The sequence below is a fragment of the Podarcis cretensis genome (genome assembly GCF_951804945.1).
Source record: "Podarcis cretensis genome assembly, chromosome: 15".
NCBI classification, from domain to species: domain Eukaryota; kingdom Metazoa; phylum Chordata; class Lepidosauria; order Squamata; family Lacertidae; genus Podarcis; species Podarcis cretensis.
In genome coordinates this window covers 23172069-23191446 of record NC_137185.1, presented here as the reverse complement: position 1 = coordinate 23191446, position 19378 = coordinate 23172069, and the positions used below count along the sequence as shown (strand labels likewise).

Here is a 19378-nt window from a genome sequence, read left to right as displayed (position 1 = left end):
GGCAGTAATGGTTTCATCTGTCTACATACCTAAGGGCGGTCAGTGATAACAGACAAGTCACTTGCCCTGTGCCATCACAAGTTCACCCTGGAGTTTTGCATTCTACTGTGGGGAAACAGGCCCTGAATGTGGAAGCTGCAGAAATGCCACCTAATTTTCCAAGGTGGGAAAACTGAAAAGGGTTGTTGTCAGTGTCATAGTGCACAGGCAGCAATTAGCAGCATGTGGTTTACTGTGTTTACCATCCCTTAACATGACAGTACTTTGTGTATTTGTGTTAACAATGCATGGTAAGGGTTTCTTTGCCCTAAATCCCAAGCAATACGGTGGAATGAGACACAATTAAGCTCCCCGCCTTCAGCAGTGCAACTTCCAGCTCTAATCACAGGAGGAAGGGTGTGGTGAGAAAAGAGAATTTAGCAGTTCAGATGGAGTGAAAGACCTCTTGGGATCAGATGCTTGTCCTCGCCAAAAGCTCCCAGCCTTTCTCCCTAACACAATGGCTTTTCCTGTGCAGGAATGTGAGAGAGCATTCTACCATGCAACCCCAAACTTGCCTTATGAATGGCTGCAGTTCCAAGATGTTAGATGAAACATATTTGTTTTCCTTCTGGCTTTAAATGAGAGGGTGGATGTTCCAGAGCAGTGTGCTTGGGGCTAAAAAGAAATCTTCCATATTTGGCGCTGCAACTCACCCTCTCTTGGACAGGTAGAATTGGAAGGTCTCACCGGCCACATAGAATTCAACAGCAAAGGTCAACGATCAAACTATGCCCTGAAGATCCTGCAGTATACCAGGAATGGCTTCAGACAGGTAAGGAAATGTCTACTCCAATTAGCACTTTGCTTCAGGTTGGTTTGTCCTTCAAAGTCCTAATGTTCCTTCTGTCATGTCGCGCATGAATATGGGATTATTCTCTGCTCTTTTGTTTTAGGTTAGTCGCACCTGTCCCTTAAAGAAAGCTAAATATGTACAGAGATGGTTGTGAACCCATTGCTGGCAAGGTGTTCTAAGGATGGGAGGGGATATGAGGGCCTTTTCTGTAGCATCATCCAACTATGGAATGTCCTCCCAGGAACTATCCACCTGGCTTTTTGCAGAGCTGTTTAAGACTCACTTACTCCAACAAGAATTATTTGCACCTGAGCAGATGATAATTTGCCCCAATGCTCTTGATAGGGTTGTTTGTGCTGTTTTACAATGTTGCCTTTTATTATTACTTCACTGCAACTTATGGACCAATTTGAAACAATGAGAAAACTGGGAGATTAAGGCCACAGTCCTATACTAATATATGCAGGAGCAAATCCCATTGATTCTAATGGGGTTTATTTCCAAGATAACTTGTTTAGGATTGCAATGTAAAATGCATTTGCAATAAACAGATAAACAAAGGACTTGATATGTTTGTGGAAGTTGTTAAGTTTTGTGCGAGGTTAAAAAAAACAAAACATGGGGGGAAAAGGGTGTCTTGGTGGGGAGTGGAGACTAGGCAGATATATGCACAACCAAATTAAAAAGTAAAAAGACTATTAAAAGTGGCTATGGAATGAGTTCATCACTTTTGAATTATGTACTTCTCAACACACACTCTTGGCCACTATGACTGCATTCATATGGCAGTTTATTCCACTTTCATGATGCTTCCCTAGCTGTTAAGTTCTGCATTATATCTGAGCTTTCACATGACATAAAAGCAACTTCTGGGATCGTAGTGGAATATAATGAAAGCTTAGTGCTCATTTCCATGTTATATGCTTCCAGGAAAAAAACAAAAACATGTTTGCAATTAGCAGTGTGATGAGCCCTAAACTTGTGCTATATTCCACCATAGTGGCTTTAACATCATGTGCCATCTCAAATATAATGTGGAAATTAACAGAGGAACGTCATGAAAATGATAGAAATAGCCCTGCGAATGCAGACGTATATTGTCTAGAGGAACAATAGACTTTACTGCTTATCTGAACATGAGATGAGTCTTTATAAAGATCAGATCACATGAATCCTCAGCAAGATCCTATCTTAGAGCTGTGATAGATTTTGCCACTATCACAGAGTAATTTTTGGAATTGTAGCAGTTCCAATGCTTAATCTTTGGGAGCACAGCAGTGCTGTCCAGATGGGCACATAGGAACATTCCTAGAGCAGGGGCGTCTCCTTCGTCAGCGGGGTTAAGTTTGGCCATTTTTAGGAAACTCAGAGTCAGAAAGCAAAGGCAAGATTTTCTCAGTTCGTCTGCCTGTCTGTCTCTTGTCTTTTGCTTGGAGTAAAATCTGATAGCCTAGGAAAAGCTCCCGGTGGTGGTAACTTAAGCAGTGTGTGTGTGTGCGTGCATGTGTGTGTGTGTGGAATTAGCAGCATATGACTGCCTGCAGTGCTGATCCATCTTTGTTTCCTTTTCTTCAAGAAGTTCTTTATCCTTCCAGCTTAACAAGCGCTGCTTTTCAGAGAGTGGCTTTTGGGAGGGAATTACAGAATTTGCTCCATTGCGCAAAGTTGTCGGCAGCTTCCGTGATCTTTTAAGCAGAATGTAGGCAAAGTGGCTTCTTCTAGGGAAAACTCTCTTTACTCGCTTCCACCCCAACCTAGGATTGTGCAGCTTAAGATTCCCCCTCTAAGAAATCTCCATACCTGTCAGCTTGCCATAAATTGCAACTTATTCACTTCTGTGTTCTCGGGTCCAGACTCAGTGCAGCCTCAGGTGGTGGGGCCAAGGCATGATAAAGTTGCAATAAACACAGGACAGCCAACTGGGATTTAAACAGGCCATGACAGGGGGCAATAAGTACTGGGGCCATTCCAGGGTGGGCACAACTCTTGTAGGCAGAGGAGCACCAATAGCCCATGGTCTTTATCTGGGCTGGAGGAAGACACCACCCAGAAGCCATGGTGGCTGCTCCAATGTGGAAAGAGTGGGCGGCATCCACGGGTCATGGCCACAGGCACAGAGGACCTTTCTCAGAACTGCTGTGAACTGCCACCTTGATAAGCAGGCTCTTTTGGCATGCATGAAGTGAGGGCCAGGGTGTTAGAATTCCTGCTCCATGACTGCAGTCATGGGATTGTTGTCTGTCACATGACGGTATATGTTTTGACTCCATAGAGTGGGAAGTTATGGAGACAGGATGTTTGTGTTACTGTGTTCTGTGAAGTGGGACTATTGTCTTTTGTTCTTTTTCTCTTTGCTGTCTGATGCTAGAGAGAGAGGGTGCCATGTTGCAGTGCTCTGTGTGTGTTTATATGTAAATAAAGTAGATTAGCCAAAATGCTGAGTTGCTGAGGTCTGTCACGCGAACTACGCAGACTCTGCGGATCCCTAAGTGTGTCAGTGTCTGTTGGCATCGGTCACTGTGATGTTCAGGCTGAAGAAAGCTTATGAAGCTCCCAAACGATCTACCAGGAGGGAGCAAACATGCCAGTCGGGCATGTGTCTCTGCCAGGGTCCTACTCAAGTGTAGGATGAGCTCCTGACACAGGGCCTGTGGACCTACAGGCCAGAAACTTCCTAATGTCAATCACCAGGCAAGCCCAGAATGAGGAGAGGCTTGCAAACACAGCACCACCTCTATACCATACAAGTCGGTTTTGGAAAACTGAACCCGCATTCTAGGTGAAGGGTAGGAACAGGATAGAACAGAGTTAACGGATAACATTCCATATCACATCATTAGGAAGAACTTTCTGATGCTAAGAGCTGTTTGACAGTGGAATGGGCTACCTTGGAAGGTGGTAGAGTCTCCTTCACTTTTCAAACAGAGGTTGGATGACCACATGTCAGAGAGTCTTTAGCTATGACTCCTGCTTTGCAGGGGGTTGGACTAGATGACCCTTGTGGCCCCTTCCAACTCTATAGTTCTATAATTCCGTGAAGCCTTAAAAGTGCTTTCTTTCAGAAATCTCTTTGCAACTTTGTCAGACAACTCAAGAGTCAAAATCTGTTGTTTTCATAGTTCCTTGCTGCCCATCTTGGACAAACCTGATTCACAGCCTCCTCCTGCTATAGCTGTGAGTTGGTGTTCCAAGTGGAAAAAGTTGCCTTTTGCCTTGACAGTCTATTAACTAGCATCCTTTTTAGTAGCCAAGCCACACCAATGCTAAAGGGAGGTTTTCAACAAGGGGGCAGCATGGTTCATAAGAATGCCTTTCAGCCACTTTCTGTTGGCTGCCTTCCCATCTGTTTGGCTTTCCTTCCTTGGCAGCATCTCAGTGCAGCCTGTCATTCTCTGTTCAAATGGTAGCCCGGATGCCTTTAGAGCCTATCAAATTATTAATAACAACCTTATAATGCTTTACATATTCAAAGTGCTGAGCAAACACGAGCTCTCTGCCATGCAGTTATGTGTTACTGTGAGTTAAATAATGCAGTTAGCTGATAAATAATAGAGGAGCGAGAATAGTGAGGCAAGAAGGAAGGAGGTACTGAGGCAGGGAACAACATTTGCGGCTGAGGTTTTCTAAAATAACACGGAGAAGTCACACAGCACAAACCCAGTGCCTTCATCTTACTTTAGTCTCCTTCTGCCATGCTAGGATCATCCAAGGGAATCTATTTTGCATGTGCCACACCCCCAAACCATGGCAGGTGGCTCTAAAAACCCAGAGCCTTCATGGTGATGGTACTCCAGTTGTGGACCTCCTTGCCCAAGAAGGTGTGTATGATATGTTCCCTGCTGACCTTCATGGTGTAGATGGATTTTAAAGAAAGGGTTATTAGTTGGAGTCTTTATCATTTCTTCCTTAACAGAATAAATGGGTCCAAGAAAGAAATGATAAAGACTCAACTAATAACTCTTTCTTTGAAACCCATCTACATCATGAAGGTCTGTAAATCTGTAAATGACTATTAAGACAGTCTTACTATGGAGCAGAGGGACGCGGGTGGTGCTGTGGGTTAAACCACAGAGCCTAGGACTTGCCGATCAGAAGGTCGGCAGTTCGAATCCCCGCGACGGGGTGAGCTCCCATTGCTTGGTCCCTTCTCCTGCCAACCTAGCAGTTCAAAAGCACGTCAAAGTGCAAGTAGATAAATAGGTACCACTGCGGCGGGAAGGTAAACGGCTTTTCCGTGTGCTGCTCTGGTTCGCCAGAAGCGGCTTAGTCATGCTGGCCACATGACCCGGAAGCTGTACGCCGGCTCCCTCGGCCAATAAAGCGAGATGAGCGCCGCAACCCCAGAGTCGGCCACGACTGGACCTAATGGTCAGGGGTCCCTTTACCTTTACCTTTACTATGAAGCAGAACATAAAGTGAACAAATATACATGGCAGCGCTATCCTCAGCACATCAACCTACCGTATTTTTTGCACCATAACACTCACTTTTTCCCTCCTAGAAAGTAAGGGGAAATATCTGTGCGTGTTATGGAGCGAATGCCTACGGGTGGCGGGGAGGATCTGCAGTCGTGAGCAGAAGATCCATGGTTCCCCTTCCTTCCCTCCTCCGTGGCTCGCTTTGAAACAGCAAAGCAGGAGAAGAGCCGCTGAGTGGGGAGGAGAGAGGGACAGAGAGCCTGCTTCTTTAAAGGAGCAAAGCGGAAGAGGAGAGGAGCCGCTTACACGAGTGTAAGCGGCTCCTGTCCAGTTGGTTCCTTTAAAGCAAGCAGGCTCTCTGTCCCTCTCTCCTCCCCACTCAGCTCGCTACATAGCAGCAAAGTTTTTCAGCTTGTAAAGCCGGGGATGAGTGGGGAGGAGGGAGAAAAGCAGAGCCTGCTTGCTTTAAAGGAGCAAAGTGGGAGAGGAGGGGAGCCTTCTCCCCTTATACCCCTCTTCTTCATTATTAGCAGCATCCTTCTCCACCCACCCCACACGTGCTGCTTCTCCCCTTAAACCCCTCTTCTTCATTATTAGCAGCATCCTTCTCCACACACCCCACGCGTGCTCCTTGTCCCTTGAGTGCTTTTCCTTCCCTCCCCACTTAAAACGTGGTTACAAAGCACAGATCCACATGGATCCTCAGGATTTTTGCACTGGGTCACCCCAAATTCACCATCAGATCACATAGCATGTCCATGGCTACATCTTGCACCAAAAAAGCACGCACCCACTGTTGCCTGGGGTCGCAGTAGTGCAAAAACGTGGTTACAAAGCATGGATCCTCAGGATTTTTGCATTGGGCTGCTCCAAACTCACTGTCAGATCACATGTCTGTGGCCACAGCATGAACCACAAAAATCATACATCCACTGTTTCGTTTAGAATTTTTTTTTTCTTGTTTTCCTCCTCTAAAACCTACGTGCATTCCTGAATGCGGTTAATTCACACACAAAAACCATCAAAAAACAACAACATCAACAAAAACTAATCGGACAGTTATGATGAGAGTGCATGACGGATCTCGCCTCCAGTTTTCCTTCTGTGAACCGTCCTTTCTGTGAACCGTCCCTTGGATCTTTCCGGGCCCCAAGCTGTTATTTGTCACTTCTCAATGACCCACCCTTGCATCGTGGTGTTCCCCTTCTGTTGTTAGATGTACTGGTTTTTTTATGCTTCTGTGCTTTTATGTTGTATATATTTTATGGGCTAATAGCCGTAATTAAAATTGATTGATTGATACGTGCGTGTTATGGTCGGGTGCGTGTTATAGAGCGAAAAATACGGTAAATGTGGAGTAGATGGGAGAGCTATCCATGGTGCTGAAAGCTGCTGCCTGGTGACTTGAAGCTGTCTCTTGACAGCTTTGCTGCATGTGCTATTGGGTTGAGAGGGATTTGGCAAACGTCACCTAGTTGCTTATTTGCACAAACATATGGGTGGCTGCAGACAAGTCTGCACATAGTGTGCTCCCTCCAGGCCATGACTAGCCAATTGTGTGCATCTGCTGTGTCATGTGTTGGGTTTGGCTTTAAGTGCACATTAAGGACACAGGAAGGGCCCCACTGAACAAAGCTATAAATAGTATTAATGATTGATTGATTGATTGATTGATTGAATGAATGAATTTATATTCCACCCTTCCTCCTCAAGGAGCCCAGGGCAGCAAATTGAAATAAAATTTAAAAACAAAAGAAAGAAAAACATTCCAGGACAGATTTTTTAAAAATCTAAAAACAATTTACAATTGAAAACGTTTCAAAGCAGTTGCAGATGAAAACATTGTAAAAGCAATTACAATCTAAAATATACTACCATCCATGGATCTTCAGCCACCAAACACCGGGGTAAACAGGGATGTTTGAAAATTCCTCCTGAAAGTTAATAATGATGGGGACAGCCATTCTGCAACTGGGGAGTCATCACTGAAAAGGCCTTGTCACGGATCAGTGCCAACCAGGCAACACCACCAGTTTAGTCCAACATCCTTTTTCCCGCAGGATTAAAACAATTCAGGGAGACATAATGGACTAGCAAATGAACCTGTGGCAGAGCTAGAGAATTGGAACCATGTCCAAACCAACACCCTATGATCTGGTTCAGAACACCTTTCCAAAAATTTGCTGGGGGTGTGAGTGTCAAATGGTTTAATGGTTTCCAACCAAGAACCTCCTACTACTCATTGAAAACCTGCATATCAGGGACAAGGCTCCAACCTACACTTTTAATTAAGTTACTGTTTCTTCTGTATTTGGAGACAACACACACAAAACAGACTAGCACTGAAACATGCAGTCTGTTAATTATTTTTATTTTATTTTATTATTTGTATACCACCCTATACTCACAGGTCTCAGGGCGGTTCACAATATAAAATCACAATATGAAAACACAAAATACATAATCAAAATAAAAACAAAAACAACCCAATAATGCCCCCAAACACATTTTAAAAGTGCACTGGATGTCAAAAAGCCATATAATACAAACCAGCAAGTTCAGATGTAAACAGTACTTAAAATGTGTTTTAAAAAGTAAGGAACAGTGAGCTGAAGGGTTTTGGCAAAGCCGGACTGGAGGATGTGACAACCCACTATAAAAATTATGTCCAGTGGAGGCTTCAATTGTGTTTGCGATGCTTCAGTACTATGCAGAAAAGCACCTGTAAATTCTGTAGGAGTTAAAGAGCCTCTCTTCCCCACCCTTGAGTCAAAACTTCACAGCAATCTTAATTTATGGACCACAGCACTGCTGATTATCTCTCCTTTTTCTCCTTTGGAGTGAGCCCTGGGAAACATTTCAATGTTGTTATTATTTTAAAGTAGATGTAATTAGGAACTATTTGGCTAAACCCATTCCAGCCTGCCACAAGAGAAACTGGTGTCTGCTTCCCAGGAGCCGAATTAGCTGGCTGCTGTGGTTCAAAACACCACTTCTGCCTTCTCCAGAGGTGGGCAGACCCCGTTCTGCCCCCAACGGGTTATCTCTCTGGCTCTCCCTAAGTTGCCTGGGTTTCCTGCTCATCAGCTTTGATAGAAAATTCAGTGAACCTTGAAGCTGATGCAGATTTCAGCCAGCAAGCAAATTAGCAGTGCTTAAGGCTTTTCATCATCCTCCACTGTGCTATTGGCCAAAGGAGCCCACACCATTAAGTGATTTAATATTTAATATATTAACATAGTAAGTCCCAACACAATTTTTATTTAGTCCAAACTAGTTGAGCATATTTGCGGGACGCAGGTGGCGCTGTGGGTTAAAGCCTCAGCGCCTAGGGCTTGCCGATCGAAAGGTCGGCGGTTCGAATCCCTGCGGCGGGGTGCGCTCCCGCTGCTCGGTCCCAGCGCCTGCCAACCTAGCAGTTCGAAAGCACCCCCGGGTGCAAGTAGATAAATAGGGACCGCTTACCAGCGGGAAGGTAAACGGCGTTTCCGTGTGCGGCTCTGGCTTGCCAGAGCAGCGATGTCACGCTGGCCACGTGACCCGGAAGTGTCTCCGGACAGCGCTGGCCCCTGGCCTCTTAAGTGAGATGGGCGCACAACCCCAGAGTCTGGCAAGACTGGCCCGTACGGGCAGGGGTACCTTTACCTTTACCTTTACCTAGTTGAGCATATTTAGGAGTAAATTGTCCAGCCACATGAGACAGGCCCTCTGTTTGCAGCAAGGTGCATCTGGGAATTGAACAGGGCCAAGTTTGTAAGTTCCTTTTCTGAACCCTGGTGCTGGAAATGTATATGTAGGTGGATTGAGGCTTGCTGCCATCTTTCTGCAGCCACATAAATATTAGTATTTTTGCACATGACTCTAATCCCTTCTCTTTGGACCGACAATAAGGCACTTGCCTGGTTGCCTTGCTGTCTCTTGTGCTAAAACATCTTCTTTCTTCCCCCAGCCCCATTAGCAATGACAAAGATATCCAGACGTGAATGACAATTGCTTTTTTCCCCTTTGGGGAAGGAGAAGGAGCCATCATGATAAATGTGTCATGAGCACAAAGCAAATTTACCTTCATTTCAGGCAAAATAGCCGCCCTGTTTTGAGTCACCCCATCCATGCATATTCAAGGCTGCCAGTTCACAGCGCTGCTCCCAGGCTCGGAAGATCGAAGATGGTGCTTTGGTGTCTAGAGGGCATGGAGGACTTAGCATGTCATCTCTCCTTGGTATCAACCCTAGCTGGGAGAAGCGGGCACATGGAGCCCTTCTTGCTATCAAATCATCAGACAGGATGGTGTGTGGAGGGCTGTGCTGTGAGGCAGCTGGGAGCTTTGATGGGGGAAAAGAGCTGTCATCAGAACCTTACAGGGCTCTACTTACCAAAGGCTATGGATGGCTTATGTGCTTTCTTCCCCAGCTACCTGCCTGACAAAAACTCTGCTCAAAATTCTAGTTGCCTTGAGACTACAGAAGTGAGAGGAGCGGCATTTTGCTCTGCCAGCAGCCATAGGAACAAGGGCTGTTGGGGTGTCTTTTCAGAACACAATGAGAGTCCTTCTGGGTCAGACCAACTGTCTATCTGGTTCCTAATCTTGCTTCCCATGGTGGCTAACCAGATGCCACTGGGAAGGCAATGAACAGTGCATGAAGCCAACAGCCCTCTTCTGTTGTGGCTCCCCAGCTGCTGCTATGCAGTGACACACCACCTCTGAATGTGGAGGGTGCATAATAACTACAGTGGTGCCCCGCAAGACGAAAAACTCGCTAGACGAAAGAGTTTTCCGTCTTTTGAGGTGCTTCGCAAGACGAATTTCCCTATGGGCTTGCTTCGCAAGACGAAATGTCTTGCGAGTTCTTGTGAGTTTTTCCCCTTCCCCCCCCCTTTTTCTAAGCTGCTAATAGCCGCTAAGCCGCTAAACCGCTAATAGCGCTAAGCCGCTAAGCCGCTAATAGCCGTGCTTCGCAAGACGAAAAAACCGCAAGACGAAGAGACTCGCAGAACGGATTAATTTCGTCTTGCGAGGCACCACTGTACCATTATTAGATAGGCATTGATTGCATCATTCTGTTACTATAATAATCTAGTATGTATTTTGGAAAGTTGTGCTCACTCTGCATTTGGACATTTCTGAAGATATTGTAACCAGATTTGGCATTGTGGTTCCCAAGAGCATGTTTTCATCTGTGTTTGGATATAAAGGGACACCATTTTGAATCAAGATGGCAGGCTGAACCTGTCAAAACTTCAGGGATTTTAACCCCTGATTTCGAAACTGCACTGATTTTTTTGGTTCTTAAAATTCTTGAGCAACATCAGTAACATAGGAGAACATTTGATGGAAAGGGCGTGCACATTTTCCAAATTCATGAAATGAATGAATTGCAATCTTAAGGTCAGCATCTAAGAAGATAACAGTTCTGCTGGATCAGACTAATCTAGTCCAGGATCCTGTTCTCTGCCTTTCAATTTGGCAGACACGGGCTTCCATGGCACAGAGGGATGCAGTGAGCTCCCCCAGACCCCACTGGGGAACATTGCCAGGATTTTGCCTCATAAATCCTGTCTTTCCCCTGCCTGAACCTCCTCACTGCCCATAGAGGGCAGCAAGGAGCTACCACCATTGACTTGTGGTGTAGCTGGAAACCTGCCTCCTTATCTGTCTTCTCAGGGCCAAGATAGAGATGACAGCTAGAAATCCGTGATAGGATCTCCTGCTGTCTTTGCAAAAGTTTAGTGGCAGCTACAGGTCAGGTCCAAATCCAGCCAGCTCTGCAACATGGAGAAAGGACGGTTTAACCCTTACATGCACAACACACACTTTTCCTGATGCAAATCCTGTGAAACTGCTATTTGCCCTTTAGGGCAAAACATTCAGGTACTCATTTTGCTTTATGGAGTAAGCAGTAGCTTTAAGGGAGGGGGAGCAATTACAACTGCATGGGGGGAATTATTAACATCCCCTCTCCTTCTCCAGTGCTGTGTTCTAAGGCCTCAGCTCCAGCTTGAGAGAAGGGAGCCAGCTGCCACACAACCAGGCCTCTGGCAGGACCCACAGGAACAACCTGTGCCATGGTGGTTCTAACTGCCTGGCAACTCCCTCCAGACTGCCCGGCAGCCAGGCTGGGAGAGATACCAACCAGCAAGTGAGCTTCCCTAGAGCAGGATCCTTGCCCTATGCAGCACCAAACTCTGATCTGCTGTAACCAACAAAATTGTGGCCAGGTTTAACCTACATTTGTCTCATTGTGTTAATTGCTGCTGAACAACACACCTTTGTCGTCCACGGTGCACATTCTGATTACTGTTAAAACCTGTCGGGCCTCATTGCTCCTTTAACAGCTAACTCTCCTTAGGTATACAGAAAATTAGCCAGGCAAGATAAACATTTGTTGGAAAACAGTCTGGAACGTCAAGTGATGTCTCCTCTTTTACAGCGTGTAAGCTTTTTATCCCCTGCAGCTCTCTCTACCTATTGATGGAGCAGCCCCAAACTTTTCAGTAGGGGGCGGAAGAGAGCTTTTCATGTAGTGACCGTAATATGCAGCCAGCTCCATATCCCAACCATCTGAGAGAGCCAATGTGGTGTGTTCTTGTTCTCTGTTGTATCCCACTTCAGGCACAGAGGACTGTGGGAGCCAATTAGTGCCATTACCATGCCATCAAGAGAGTCATCTCCAAGTCTGTGTAAGCACAGTGTGGGGCAGAATAACCTTGACACATTGATGTACTTAGCCTTGGCACCATCACACAGGCAAGGGTCACATCCACTCCTGCGTCAGAGGCAGCGCTGAAAGTGGCCAATTAGTTTCCGCATGCCAGCAGGGAAGGAAGAAATTACCGACCTAGAGAGTTGTCAGAATTAAAGTTTATCTGATACTAAATAGCTGCTCTGGGAGGAATGGAGGATGTGCTATGGAGAGCGTTGGCGATCACTATCAAGGAGAAGAGTTGGTGGAGCATAGTGGTTAGGAGCATGGGCTCTGAGCTGGGATGCCCCCTGGGCAAATGTTCACTTAGCTGGGTGGCCAGGCTGCTCATTATTAGCCCCTCATTATATTTAAAAATGCCCAAGAAGTCTTGCAATGAACCACATTAATAACAGCAATTAGAAGAATTGCTTAAAAAGAACAGTCAATAAAACATCTGGATAAAACAGCAGAGAAAGAAGCCCTTGAGGCCCAAAACAAGAAGCCATCTAAAGACTCACATAGGAACACAGGGCACTGCCTTCTACTGAGTTCAGACCATTGGTCCATCTAGTTCAGTACTGGCAGCACTGTCTGGCAGCAGCTCACCAGGGTTTCAGGCAGGGAAAATTCCCAGCCCTACCTGGAGATGCAAAGTAGATGTTCTACCACTGACCTACAGCCATTCACCATGTCTGTTCATTAAACACCTAGGCAAGTATTATTATTATTATTATTATTATTATTATTATTATTATTATTAAAAGGGGAGGGTGTTAAGACTTTATCTGAAAATGTTGCTCCCATGTAGCCAATACCAATCTAGTTATATCAGACCACACTTCTATTACATGCTCACTTAAACCAGTTTAAATTCCACTTAAAGTGATTATTGCATTAAACTGAAGTGGGATTTCAAGCAGCTAAAGAGCATTTGTGTCAGGAGATTTGCACCAGCCAATCCAAGCCGGTATTCAGTTGGTGCAGGACAAGTTTCTAGTTTTGAAGAGACGCCAGGACCACTTGCGGTCTATTCTTTTATTGCTCCAACAGTTGCGTCCCAGGGGCAAGTCCTTTCCATCTGCCATGGAATGCAAGCCCTCGCCATCCCACAAGGGGGTGATGAGGCTTTGATGAGTTAGCATACTTTCAAAGGAGTGCTAAATGACAAGTTATCAAGAGGACGGAGCAGCTCTGCTCTGAAGAAAGCTTGCGGTATTTGGGACTTTTTAGTTTAGAGAAAAAGCAAGTCGGGGTGACATGATAGACATTTATAAAATTATGTCTTGCATGGAGAAAGTGATAAAAGAAAGTCCTTCTTCACACGGTGCATAGAGTTAAACTGTGGAACTTGCTGCCACAGCAGGCAGGGGTGGCCACCAATTTGGGTGGCTTTAAAAGAGAGTAAGGCCAATTCATGGAGGAGAAGGCTAGGGATGGCTACTAGTCATAATGGCTATCCTCTCCCTCTACACTCAGAGGCAGTAAACCTTCCAAAAGCCAGTTAGTGGAAATCACAGGAGGGGAGGGTGTTCTTATGCTCAAATCCTGCTTGAGGGTTTCCTACAGACATAGAATCATAGAACTGGAAGGAACCACAAGGGCCATCTGGACTGTCAGGGGACTGCCATCGGAACAGGGGAGGGAGGCAGGGGAATACAGAGAGCCTCCGAGGATTCTGAGGAGCAGCTCCTTGTCCAGCGGTGGGGAAAGCCACACCTCCAGTGGAGCAGAGAGGGAAGGGGCCAGCCAAGTGAGTGTTATTCTAAAGCAGCAATGCTGCAGCAAGCAAAGGCTCCAGCAGCTCAGCCAGCTGCTTGTGGCTGCAAAGCCAGACAGGATGTATGTGACTGTTGCCATGGAAACAAAGGGGCAGTCCATTCTCCTTATTGAGCACAGGATGTGAGCTCAGTGTGTGTTATATGACCTGTACAGGATGTACATGGGTGGAGTTAGAAGTTTCTCTCTGTTTGTTGAAGAGAGCAGACATGTTTTCTCTGTACTGAAGTGAAAGACAGGAATAAAAGCAATGTAGATTCATTTCTGTCTGTGTCTGATTCCCCTCCCTGGGGATATGCTGGAGAACAGGGAGGAGGAGAGCAGTTGGTGTGTTTTTCTCACAGCCTGAGGAAAATTGCCGGAACGGACCTCGTGTGTTTTTCCTGCCGGGAGTCGCCGGAGGGAGGTCAAAAGAATTCAGCCGGTGCCTGGAGAGATAGGCACATACCTCTGATCGGCACTGAATTCTGACATTGGTAGCAGAGGATGGTTGCTACGATCCATGGGAGTCTGCATCAAGGAGACTGTATTCATCCCTCTCCATGGAAGCCTGAGATGGAGGCTGATTCTCTGCAGCTAGAAGCTGACCAGAAGAAGCTGAAAGCCAAGCTACGGAGCCCAGGTATGAGATTTTCGGGCTTAAGAGTGTGAATGCAGATGGATTAATTCTCTGCTTCATGGGAGCAACGTTTGGGAAAAACAGCTCCGAGAGAGAAGAGTCTGCATTCCAAACATTCCTGTGGTTTTTCCGTCCAAGGAAAGGAATGTGGTTGCTTAGCAACGCAGGCCAGTTTCAAGATAAGGGCTGGAAGTCAGGCTATGCCCAAAGAGGCACAAACAGCTCGTGTTTTGACTAGGCCCTTACAAAGGAACTGTTGGAAGGGGACTTTCCAAGCGGCCAGTGTTATAGCTGCCAGGTGCACAGAGTGTAAACAAGCCAGCTATTGGATTTTAGAGGCTTGTGTTTGAGAGTCAATGCTAGGACTCAAAATGGATGTCAAGAAGGGAAGCCTGCCTTCTCCACCCCTCTTGACCAGTGACAATTATGCATCTTGGTCTATTAAGATGAAGGCCTTGCTGCAGAATCAGAGACTGTTTGGGGTGATTGAGAACCCCATCCCTGCAGCACCAACGCGTGCTTGGGAGTCACAGGATGTGAAGGCCAGAACTGCTATAATTCTGTGCGTGTCAGACTCTCAGCTTATTCATGTACAAGATTTACAGCACGCGAAAGATGTTTGGGACACGCTGAGAAGAACACATCAGAGAGATGCAGGTTCTTCAGCGTTGTTGTATTTTGAAAAGCTGACAAACCTGAGGCTTGCGCCTGATGGGGATGTTCAAGCGCACCTGACGGAAATGAAATTTCTGCGTCAGCAGATGGTGGAACGCAATTTCCGTCTGGATGAGGAAGTGTTTTGCTTCATGGTGATCAACAGCCTGAATCGGACTTACAAAACGGTTGCCAGTCAGCTGGGGTCTCTCCCAGCGCAAGATTTGACTTCGGACAGGGTCTTTGCCGTGGTTCTGAACGAACATGACAGACTTGCCGCCCTGGAAGTGAAGGACAGGGGGAGACAAGAACGGTGTTCAGACACCCCCACTGCTGTAGCTACTGGAGGAGACGCTGTAGCTTTGAACGTTGTCCGATGCCACAATTGTGGACAGACTGGGCATCTTCAGCGGTACTGCAAGAAGCCACGTCAGAACAGAGGAGCCAAGGGAAGCTCCACGAAGTCTGAGGCGTCAGGCAGAAGTCATGCCAAGTCACAGGCGAAGCCTGCAAAGGCTTTGATGTCCCTAAAAGCCACACCACAAGTGGGGAATTCCTTCGTTTTAGACACGGGAGCGACGGTTCACATGACCCATCGCAGGGATTTGTTTTCGTCGTTTAAGAAGCAAAGCTTCGTTGTACAACAAGCCAACGGTCAAGAGCTGGAAGCCACCGGAATTGGGACTGTGTATCTTAAAAGTCTGAACTTGACTATAAACAATGTTTATTTGGTTCCAGAGTTGAAGTACAATCTGCTCAGCGTTTCGCAGATTGCCAAGAAGGGACTAAAACTGTCCTATGATGATCAACACTGCGAGTTCTACAAAGATGGAGAGTTGTATCTTTCTGCCGAAGAGAAAGATGGACTGTATTTGTTGACTTTTGATCAAAGTGATTACATGGAATGTAATTCTTGTGATTCTAACATGATTTCTTTTGCAGGTGTAGCCAAGAAGAACGCCAAGCAGGTCACCTCGAGGGTTGACAAGGCATTTCAGCGGGTGTATGCTGATGTGATTGGTCCTTTAGCACCATCTAGAGGCAATGCAAAGTATTATCTAATATGTGTTGATTCTTTTACAGGTTTTGTCTGGATTTATCTTTTGGAGAGACCGAAAGAAGCCTTAGAAAGGTTTAAAGAGTTTTGTGACAAGGTTAAAAATATGCATGATGCTGACATAAATTGTCTTTGCACAGATGAGAAGCCAATTTTTCTCTTACAGGATTTCCAGAGGTTCCTGAAGAAGAAAGGGATAAGACATAAAATTGCAGCTTCCGAAGAAGCTTGGAACAGATGTATCTGTGTTAGGGTGAACAAAGAATTGCAAAAGGGAATGGAAGCGCAATTGCTTAATTCACATCTGCCACATGAGTACTGGGCTGAGTCGCTAATGTCATTTTGTTATACGTGGTTGAGAAAGTTTTCAAAAGAATTGGGAAGTTCTCCTTTTGAGAAACTGTTCCACAGAAAACCTTCTGTTGCCCATTTCAAGGTTTTTGGGTCTCATGTGAGAACAGAAGCTCCGGGTGGAGTAAAGAATGCCAGAGGCATTTTTGTGGGTTATGAAAAGGGTCTCTACAGAGTAATTTTGTCTGAATCTGGTAAGGTGATTCTCACAAAATTTCTAGAGAGTGCTCCTGAACAGGAGCGAGTGATTGTTCACACATTTCTCACAGGTGATGATGATGATTCTGATGATGATGATGTTGATTTTATTGAGTTCAGTAGTACTGATGATGACAGCGATAGCTCAGACAGCTCAGTTGTCACAGTCATTGAGAAGAAATCTCACACAATGACTAGACCCTCAGAAGAGGAGGATGAACCACTGATTAAGCTTAGTACTGGTTCTTCAGAGAGTTCAGAGGCTGAACCAGAAAGCAAGGGAGAGCAGCACCTCTTACGTAGGTCTGAGAGAGCAACGAAGGGTGTACCACCCAAGAGGTATTCAAAAGAGTTTGCCAACCAAGCTATTGCATGTGTTGCTGTTGTAAACGACCAAGGTCAAATTGAAGCTGTGTCTGAGTCAGAGACAAAGGCACAACAGAGAGTTGCTAACCAAGGTAATGCAGAAGCACTCATTCCTTGGAAGTCACACAACCAGAGAGGTACATTGGTAAAACCAGTGGTGGGTAGTTCCAAGGGTGGAACTGAAACAACAGGGGAGTGTTATAAGTATAACAACTGTTTGTTTTCTTCTCTGGATGACGCTTTGCTCGCAGCACGCATTGATACTTTAGGGGGAGTATGTTATTCTAAAGCAGCAATGCTGCAGCAAGCAAAGGCTCCAGCAGCTCAGCCAGCTGCTTGTGGCTGCAAAGCCAGACAGGATGTATGTGACTGTTGCCATGGAAACAAAGGGGCAGTCCATTCTCCTTATTGAGCACAGGATGTGAGCTCAGTGTGTGTTATATGACCTGTACAGGATGTACATGGGTGGAGTTAGAAGTTTCTCTCTGTTTGTTGAAGAGAGCAGACATGTTTTCTCTGTACTGAAGTGAAAGACAGGAATAAAAGCAATGTAGATTCATTTCTGTCTGTGTCTGATTCCCCTCCCTGGGGATATGCTGGAGAACAGGGAGGAGGAGAGCAGTTGGTGTGTTTTTCTCACAGCCTGAGGAAAATCGCCAGAACGGACCTCGTGTGTTTTTCCTGCCGGGAGTCGCCGGAGGGAGGTCAAAAGAATTCAGCCGGTGCCTGGAGAGATAGGCACATACCTCTGATCGGCACTGAATTCTGACAGTGAGGAGAGGGCTTGAAAATGCTGCTGAGAGCCCAAGTGCCTCACCTTGCCCGGCTGGCCAGGAGGCACACACACCACTTCCGTCGCCCACCTTGCGCAGAGGGGTGAAACGCAAGGAGGGAAGGTGGAGGCTTGGGGTGCTGAAGTTCTTGTTTTGGGGGAGAAGGCGGAAGGGGCCACTCCCAGATTCTGCAAGTGACTAAGAAGGAGATGAACTTTGTGGTTATGCACTGTAAATAGTTTGCACCAAATAAAACCTGTAAAAGACAGGTCGGAGTCCTGGTTGGTTACTCACGAGCAACCACCATCCGCATCTGACATAGACCAACCACCTGCACTGCAGGAATCTTCTGGCCAACATGGGGCTCAAACCCATGACGCTGATATTAAGAGTCTCATGTTCTACCAACATCTGGTAGGCCACTGTGTGACTGGACTAGATGGGTCATTAGCCTGATTCAGCAGGATCTTAGGTTCTTAGGCGATGACACTGGAACTGAGCCAAGGGCTCAGCTTTTCCCACATCATAGATACTGATAATAAGAGGACATGATAATATCCCCCCAAAATACTGTAATGGTGTCTCTGTTTTGACCTGGTTTGGGAACTGTCAGATGCTGGTAGCCAAAGGACAAATAAAACGCCGCTTCAGGTCTTGAGGTTGAAGGCCTTAGCAAGCTTACACACACACACACACACAACTGGCAGTCTTTGTAAGATGACGTGCTAACAGCATTTCTCTGGGTGGGTGGTAGAATAAGGTTCCAGAGTCCTCTCCATCAACTCTTACAAAAAACCTGTGCAGTGGTTTGGAAACTCCAAACTTACCCAACGTCTGAGCATTAAGGCCTGGATTTTTGAGCACCACTAAAACATGGACGGGACATAAACAACTCATTTTACCAGTATCTGTGTGTATTGTGTCAGAAGCATAAATGCATCAAGATAATTGGAGGTCAGTTTCCAAGACACAAGAAGTGTCAAAAAAAAAAAAAAAAAGACCTGTGGGCAATGGAAGTTCTAACCTCCACTTCACGTGCTTCCAGTTTCTTGGAAGACTTTAGATATGAGATATACAGGGGCAAAGATTTAATAAAGTTATCATACCTCCCAACCAAAACTTGCAGAAGAGCTGAGCTGCATTTTGCCTTGCTCTAGCAAATTCAGCCCTTCAGCAGTTTACCTGGATTGACTATAGTACTTACTTAGGGACCTGCCAAAAAGTTGGGTCAGCAGGAAGACAAGATCAGCATTCACAGTAGGAGAAAAATCCATCTTGAAAGTGAGTGACTCCCATCCAGACTGGAAAAGCTGGGAGCTCAGGACCCCAAATATCTCCTTGATCTTGTGATATTTCTGCTGCACAAAGGGGAGAGCTAGACTTCCAGTGTGTCAAGGAGGATTTATGGCCCCATTCCATTGCCGCTGGAGAGTGTAAATTAGTTTTAATAAGAATAGCATGGAAGCTTAGATGGGGCAGATTATACTCCTTGTTGGATAGTTGGGTTGATTAGCTTGAACGGTGTCATTTGGAAAGGGTTAATTAATCTTGAGGCAGCAACAATAGAGGATGAGACATCAGGGTCATTAGTGGCTAAGAGCACCATAGAGAATGTGCTTTTGCTCCAAAGCATTTCGCTAGGGTGCAA

At 45.9% G+C, this 19378-nt stretch overlaps 1 protein-coding gene across 4 annotated transcripts in view; it reads left to right on the top strand.

The window, feature by feature from the left end:
• The window catches only part of GRIK4 (glutamate ionotropic receptor kainate type subunit 4), a 472983-nt gene that overhangs the window by 379343 nt on the left and 74262 nt on the right, over positions 1-19378 (top strand). For all 4 annotated transcript variants that reach the window (XM_079954667.1, XM_079954665.1, XM_079954666.1 and 1 more), the window contains exon 10: positions 710-814. In XM_079954667.1, the coding sequence (XP_079810793.1) occupies positions 710-814 (105 nt within the window). The remainder of the gene's footprint in view (positions 1-709; positions 815-19378) is intronic.